The 8296-nt window shown below is 49.3% G+C and overlaps 1 protein-coding gene across 1 annotated transcript; it reads right to left on the reverse strand.

Moving 5' to 3' along the window:
* Positions 1 to 3713: 3713 nt before the first annotated feature.
* On the reverse strand, positions 3714 to 7588 carry LOC1277710 (protein escargot). Its single transcript, XM_061658999.1, has 2 exons — positions 6893 to 7588; positions 3714 to 6728 (listed from the first exon to the last, which is right to left on the reverse strand). Exons 1-2 carry the CDS (start codon positions 6981 to 6983, stop codon positions 5098 to 5100), a joined length of 1722 nt encoding a protein of 573 aa, XP_061514983.1. The 5' UTR covers positions 6984 to 7588; the 3' UTR covers positions 3714 to 5097.
* Between the last annotated feature and the right edge of the window lie 708 nt (positions 7589 to 8296).

An 8296-nucleotide genomic window follows, 5' to 3' on the forward strand; every position in this document is an offset into this window, starting at 1 on the left:
GCTGCAGTCACGTGAAATCGCGAGACACTTTCCCTGTTTCCCGTTGTCGGCCGACACGGGTACACACCATCGTCGTCGTCGTCCTGTTAGAATAATACCGTTTGCACGAGCAAAACTTCCTCCGCACCTTCGTCACATTGAATGAGACGCTTGTGGAATGGTGGTGTCCTTCTGTGTTTGTTGATTTGCTATCAAATAGTCGCCCGACTGGCAAATGCTGACTTCATTCCATAGCACGAGATGCTCCGACAAGGTGACAATCTGCAAGTCAATAATTTGTTGGTGGCGTGAACAACACTTTTTCTTTCTTTTTTTTGTTCAACTGTTGTTGTCTGTACAACCGCTTATCAGCTGTGCATCGCATGCTAACTAAGCAAGTGAATCTGCTGCCTAGATGTTTCGATTTTCGTACTTCTAAACATGTCTCCGAATGGGGTGGGCGACTTATTTTACTTTGCAACACTATTGAAGTCAATTTGCAATTCCTGGCCTGAAACACGTGATGCCGTCCAGGGGGGTGGAACCGTGACGCTAGAATAATAATTTCATCGCCACCGTCAGGTCGATTCTGGAGCTCTGTTTGCGCCTGGAGGACATGTCGCTGCAAACAACACCCAAATGTCCAGTGATCAAGGTAGGCACTGTTTTAATTTCGGCTGTCAGCATGGTAACGGGGTTTACAGTTAGCGTGTATCTTTCCGCACAGAAAAACCGAAAGTTCGCCCAGAGGACAGAGGAATCACCCAGTGGAAAAGCCAATCCCGGGGGATTTCTGACACTCTGGAGCCTCTTGGGAACCTGACGCTGTAAAACTTTATTACCTATGTAAACAATAATTTAACTAGATAATGGAATTTCCGTCAACAAAGCGTGAAGGTAATCGGCGGCACGAGGACTTCCCGAAGAGTTAGGTAGCCGCTACCTACAGCACGATGCGGACACACACACCTGTTGTGCTTTTCTTCAGACGGTTTCCCCCGTTGCAGCTCGATTTGTACCCGGCACAGTGCGAAGGTAGCAGGGATAATTTATTCCGGAAAACACACCGTAACAAGTGTTTTTCCCCCGAATGACTTTTTTTTTTTTGGAAACGTTTAGGTAGCTGATCCTTCGCCCTAAGGTAGGATACAGTTGAAAACGGAATTGTTCAAGAGCTCCGATGATCTAATTTGTTTGGGCTTGTAATTCCTTGGGCCATTGAAAACCGGACGCTTGGATAATATTTTTAAATGCTTCCGAATGGTTTGCTGGACAATGGCAAAACAAAGAGAAAGGATCGCTCTGTTGGACTTGGTCTGTCATCTGCTTGATCGTGCGTTGAGATCGAAATTAGACATTGATCGCTTCCTTGTGTTTTCTTACATGGACAAGTTTTTTTGTGCAGATTCAACTTCTCCAGTATTTTGTCTGCCCGTCGGGGAGTCACTTTCTACAAATGATCGTAAATCAAAACCTTCTTCTCCTTTTCCGAGCACAAAGCCTAAAACGGGAGCAAATCCTGAGGCAACGCTGCATCGGCTCCAAACAATTCATCGCTTATTCAAATTATGTTCGTGCCGTTATTATTAGCATCATTCTTTCCAAACCCCTGCGCTCCGTGAGTCTATTGTGAGCCTTCTGTTCTTGTGCTCATGCCCTCCAGGTCTCCCACTCCGCACGGCTGACCGACTCTTGTACACCTTTCCTTCCATCGGTTCGCAAATGTCCACTGAGTTGATCGATTAACCTCAAAACTAGATCGGTCACGATGGAATCGGTACCTTTCCCCCCAAAACCCGCAATCTTTATTCAGCCCTCCGCCTAAACAAAAGGCTAGTCCGAACAGCCGAAGCCCTTGTTTTCGTTACTGCCGGCACATTAGAAATGGGTGTACATCATACATCACGTCCACACGACTGCAGAACAGCAACAACATCGCTTTCTTCGCCCCATCGCGTATGACATTTTACGTGGCTGGGGTTTTGTTTTTCCGCGCTCTATTTCCACGCCTGCGCGAACTTCGTTGGAGGGCAGTGCTCTCCAAACGGACCGTGTGTGCGTGTGTTTGTGTGCCTGTGTTAAGTGGTGCACTTCTTGTACTTGCACTCTTGGATTGCAGATTGAAGATTGATCGAGCCGTTTCACGCGCGCGTTCGTTCGATCGATGTCGTCAACGATCAAGATCGAGATCGGACGATACCGGCGGACGTGTTAATGGGACGTGTTGTTTAAGGGATGGAAGTGCCCGACGACGATGATGATGATGATGGCGATGGTGGTGGACAGCTCGCTATTTACTTCCCATTTTGTTCGCTTCCTTGCATTCGGCAGGAGGGGAAATGAAAACAGAAACATGCAAAAGGATGTTTTGCTTCGCGCGCAAAGACTCTGCCCTCGCTTTGTCTTCTAAACGGCAAAGCTTCTCACACAGGACCCGGTTGATGGATTTTGTTGTTGTTTTGCCTTCTTCCCTACAAGTTCGATTCCTGGAAGTGGAACGTTTGCCACAAAATCGCGTACAATCATGCTTGTTGCGTACATTTTTCTTTATTTTTTGTTGTCCAGCTTGTCCCTGCGAACCGGAAGTGTTTTCACTCAAAACCCATTCATTTATTGATTTTTCCTTTCAATGCTGAACTTCTTGGAATACGTTTGTTGTGATTGTGTCGCTTGCTGTCATTCCGTGTGATCGACCGGAAGTGTTCGCCGGATGTGTGTGTGTGTATGTGTGTGTGTGTTGATGTACAAATTGGTCTAATAAAAACAATGACGCTTATCCCTGTGTACGAAAGTGGAATAATATGTGAGGTAAAAAAGGAGTTAATGTTGTATTGGAAAACTGTCTGATTCTAAACGATCCCTGTCTTTAGAAAACATGTGTTTTTAATCTTTTTTTTACAGTTTTCTGCAGTGTTTTACACCTCCTGCAATCGCGACAATGCAAAACCGGGAGTCTAATGCCATCAGCATTTCTTTTAAAACCCATAATTCCCTTCATTTTACTCAACTCCAATTCCTGACCTGCCCCTCAGTAATGCGCTTAAGCGATCGCAGGTGAGTCTCTCTCGGCAAACTACCTGCCAGCCTGTTCCGTTTCCGCACTTCCGGCTGCAGAAACCGAACATGAAAAGGCTTCCTTTCAACCATTCAAACAAAACGGAACAATTCCTTCTGTCTTCTGGCTTTCCTTTGCCATCGCCATCCACACAAAAAAACGATCACTTGCCCAACACATACCACGCCGGATTCCGGATGTGCACGACAGCAGCCACAGGATACAGGGATACACACAAGTGCATTGAAATTGCAATCAGGTGCTTTTGTTGACGCGCTGCCCGGTGCAATGAGGTTGTGAAAAATTAAATCAAAACGACAGAAAGAAGAGCGTTTGTGCAAAGCGGGAAAACCGTAAAAAAGGAGATCATGAACAATGAGCGATCGTACTGGTGCGGTGTCGGGGGCGGTTGAACCAAAACTAGAACGGCCACAAAATGCAGCAAAGAGTAGAAGAGTAATAAAACAGCTGAGCTTACCGGAAACGGCCGGAAATGAACCAGGCGAAACAAAAAACAACCCGAACCAACAAAAAGGAGAAAAACCGAGTTCTGCAAAAGCGAAGTGCAACGAAAGAGTGGACACAAGCAAGTTTGAAAATACGTTTAATCATTTCGGATACCCATACCTCACACATTCTGCATCCCAATGGACAAATAAAAAGAAGATAGGATTTTTTTTCATTTTAAGGTTTTCTTGTCATTTATTTCGCTTTGTGAAGCGTGCGCGTACACACGATCACCTCGCATCCTCTCTCTCTCTTAGCCCACTATTGTTGTATTGGTTGGCCGCTGCTGCAGCTGGTTTTGCAAAATTACGCACTTACACACTACAAACAAAGTTTCGTTACGAGTCTACCTAGCCTAGCCTTCTAACGTGGCTTTCAGTTTTAACTTACCTACTGATAGCATAAAAAAACAAACAAAATATATTAAGTTTCGCACCTTTTGCTTAGCCGACTAACTGTCTGTACGTGTATGTGTGTTGGTTCTTAATAACGCTCCTAAAACTGCTAAAGTATATGTACATTTTGGGGTTTGCCTTAAACACAGTATAGGATAAACTTAGTTTGTCATTTCTTCTGCTCTCTTCTCTTCTAAACGCCTGCTCAAACGCCGCTTAAAAAGTACAGTTATGATAGGACTTGGTGTATGCTAGCACAAAAATGGCTACAAATAAAATGCACGTTTCATTTCGTTGGTACACGAAGAGGGAAGTATGGAGAGTTGTGGTAGTAGTGATTGCTGTTTGTTTTTGGGAAAAGGCACTTAGCAAAATATATTTTACAAGAGAACTTCATTGCTGTTGGATTCAAGAACCTCGAAAAGAGGGCTGCATATGGCTTGTTTGATATTTGATTTCTTCCCTCCCGTTTTTATGTTGCATGCGCTCTCTAGAAGGCTCTAGAAAATGCATTGAGATCTTCTTACATGGATACAAAAGAAAGAGAGTAAAAGGTGTAATTACATAAGCATGAAAACTAATAGGAAATGATACACTTTCGAGCGTTTGTTTGCTGTGATGGGCACGAAAAAAGGGAGAAACTAAACAAAAAAGAAACTAAACTTAAGTCGAACCAAATCGAAACTAAACTAAACGAATCTGACTAGTTTGGAACAGTGTTTGTGTTTCTTACTCCTTTTTTCTGCATTTTGAACTAAAAAAAACTAAAAAGAAAACTTTCCGTTTTTGTGTTTTGCTTTTGCTCGTTGGAAAATAAATAAACTTACTAGACGTAAAAAACATAAGGGTCTGCTTTCTTGGTCCCTTCCCAGAAGGGGGACATCGATTTTTGGGAGGCTTTCCCCTGCACTAGAACCGAACAAACGGCGTCCTGCTTTCCTTCTTTCCGTGTATCCTCCTTGCGCATCCTCCTACCACTAACAAGCTCGTTCGCACACACACACACACACACTCACACACATTCACACTAATAACGCTCTCTTTCTCCTCATCAGTCTTTGGTCGCGCCTTAACAATCTGCGACGAAGGGCACACGGTGAAGGCACACAACAATGGTTTCGCACACTCCGACACTACTCGCTGTTCACCAACTCTCTCTCTCTAGTACACGGCAATGTTACCACCGTGCGGGAGCACCGTTGGCATGAAGCTGTCCTCCGAGATGTTGCAGGCAGCGGACGAACCTCCGCTCTGCGAATGCGGACTGTCCGAGCGGGCCAGCGATGGCACTGGCGAACCGGCCGTACTGCTATCGCCGGACCCGGAACCACCGGGACACCCGGACTCGGCATGCTTCGTCAGCAGCGGCAGCCGCGAGAACGACTTCGTGCACGTCGGACACTTGAAGCGCTTCACGTCCTCGTGCGTCTGCTGGTGCGCGCGCAGATTCGACCGGTCGGCGAACGCGCGCGAGCACAGCTTGCACACGAACGGCTTCTCGCCGGTGTGCGTGCGGATGTGGCCCTGCAGCAGCCACGGGCGCGAGAACGCCTTGTCACAGTGCGTACACTTGCACGGCAGCGTGTGCGTACGGATGTGCATCTTCAGCGCACCGAGCGTCTTGTACGGCTTGTCGCACTCCTTGCACACGAACGTCTTCTGCGCCTGGTTGCCCTCGGCCGCCGGGCAGTGGAACTGCTGGTGCTTCGACAGGCCCGAGTAGGTCGAGTACGACTTACCGCAGTCCGGACACTGGTAGCGCGGTGCACCGTTGCCACCCGCCGGCGACGCTCCCTTCTCGCCGCCACCGTCCTTCTTCTGCAGGATGTTCGCGCTCGAGGTCGATTTCTCCGTCAGGATGGAGGAGCAGCCGGACGAGGACGAGAGGGAGGTGCTGTTGCCGTTGGCGGCGCTGAGGCTGTTGTTGTTCTCCTCGGAATCGGCGCCCGGACTGGCGGGTGCCGACGAGGAGATCGGTGACAGCGAGCGGCCGCGCGACGAAAGGTACGAGTTGAACGAGGTGTGGCTGGAGGCGGGCGACAGGGACGGATGCTCGGCGACGGACGACATCGCCATCAGCGGATGATGGTGGGCCGGATGGTGCGGGTGATGCTGGTGGTGGTGCGGGTGGTGTGGGTGGTGCAGCGGTGGGTACGGCATGAAGCGGTGCTGCGCCCGGGCAAAGGCCGACTCCGACTTGATGATGTTGTTGTTCTGGTTGAGGCGCAGCTCGGTCGGGTAGGCCGGGACGACCATCGAGGGCGGCGGCGAGAGCGAGTGGCGGTCCGGGCGGAAGAGATGCGTCGGGGAGGCCGATGGGCTGCCGGACGTGTCGTGGTGGCCGGCACTGTACGGCGACAGCGGCTCGGAGCGCGGCGGCGAGATCTGGCTGTGGTGCGGATGCAGATGATGCGGATGGTGCGGGTGGAGGGGCAGCGGGGCAGCCGGATGGTGGGGGCTTTGGGTCTGGTAGGCGCTGTAGAACTCGGAGCTGTAGGGCATCGCGTACGGAAAGCCAGGGTAGACGGCGGGGAAGGAGGCGGCGGGCGATCGCGATCCGGGGAAGTAGATCGAGGACAGCGAACCGTAGGTGGGGGTGGGGATGGACAGCGGCGACTTGGTGTCGCTCGGGCTCGGCGAGGAGGAGGGCGGCGGGGTGGGCAGAGTGTCCTCCGCCTTGATCACGACCAGCTCCTCGGGCGACTCGGAGCGGGCCTTCTTCTTCATGGACTTCATCGAGAGGTCCTGCGGTTTGGTGCTGAGGTTTTCCGGCTCCATCTCACCATCGGAATCTGTGCGCAAGACGGGACGAGAGGCAATGGGAAGAGGCAAAGTGTTAGTTCAGCAGATCACCAGCAGGGAAAGATCACAACCAGGAAGATGCTTTCCAAGAATCGGAGATCCTCAGAAACATTGAAGTTAAGGATTGAATTTGGGGAAGAAAAAAGATAATTACCATTTTTCATTGGGTCGTCCTTCGACATGAAGACGGGGCGCTTCTTGAGCGGGCAGTGGCTGTAGTTTTTCTGCATGATCGATGTTGGCATGGTGTTCGGCACTCGAACACGCACACACTAGTGTTTGATAAAACTTAAAACTTTACACCAACGCAACGTGCGTTTTCCAAACAGTTGGACGAGTTCACTTTTTATTTGTTTCTTTTCTAGCAAAGAATTTGCTTGCTCCAATCACTCACTTCACTTCTTTTCTTGTAACGATCGAATAATTCACGATCGACGTTTGACGGCTCAAAACGAGTTCACTTTTGCATCACCAGGATTGATCATTGATCTTCCTTTCTTTTCTTCAATTGGACATTCACAGACAGCACAAACAATGCACAGTAATCCTTTTTGTTGTTCGCTCGGGGTTCATAAGCTTCGACACATGCACACGTACACTGAGAACTGATGAAATCAGTTTGACACAAACAAAACACAAAAACCGAAGAAATAAAAACAGATCTGCTATCCTTTCGCTACATCTGTTCACTGTTCCGGCGTTGCGGTACCACCTTTTCGACTGCTCTGGACCGGGTGTCTCTGTGTGTGATAAACATGAAACGGAGCTGGCTGAATAGAAATAGCTACGAAACTTGCTACGGGTGCGGCAGGCTTGAGAGTAAAAACCGAAGTGTTACCCCTGAACGCCCGAGCGCCCTTATTTATAGGCGACCGAAGTCGGTGCACCGCGAAGGTTCGTGTCCCGTTCCTGTCGGGCGCGCGGCGCACTTTCGGGTGCACATGCACCCCCTGCCCGGGTGTGAGCTAAAAAAGGGGCGGAGTTACAGGTGCACACGTGCACGAGCGTTTTTGAGCTACGGCGAGGTTGTGAGCGCCACCGCCGCCTCCGTCATGTGCCCTGGGGAACTCATCGTCATACACTGAGCTGCTCACGCATGTCGGGTGGTGGTTGGGTGCGATGAGCGAAAAAAGTCCAGAATTTTACGAAAAATTTAACCAAACATATCTTTTTACAAACTATTGGATCTTAAAATAATCAGATAAATGTTTAAATTATGAAAATTACGATCATTCTGTGATACAAACTAAACCCCAAATCTTCCCATTACGCTGAGTTCCACCGTCCCAACCGTCATTTGCACCCGTTCCGCGTGAGTGCCTTGCAAGGTGAGCAAAAGTAGCTCAGCTCACGATCGCAACGAACGTTCGAGCAAAAGGCAAATCAAGAAACAGCCGATGGTGGTGGATGGTGGTGGTGATGCCGGTGGTGGAAAACCGTCTTCGGGAATTTCCCCGTACTCTACCGTAGTGGTGGGGATAACCGTCTCGCCTGTCCGTTCTCGCTCGCATGCTGTCTTTCCCGCTCGCACGCAGGTGTTTGCTGCTTCTCCAGCGCA

This window comes from Anopheles gambiae, chromosome 3 (genome assembly GCF_943734735.2).
Source record: "Anopheles gambiae chromosome 3, idAnoGambNW_F1_1, whole genome shotgun sequence".
Lineage (NCBI taxonomy): Eukaryota > Metazoa > Arthropoda > Insecta > Diptera > Culicidae > Anopheles > Anopheles gambiae.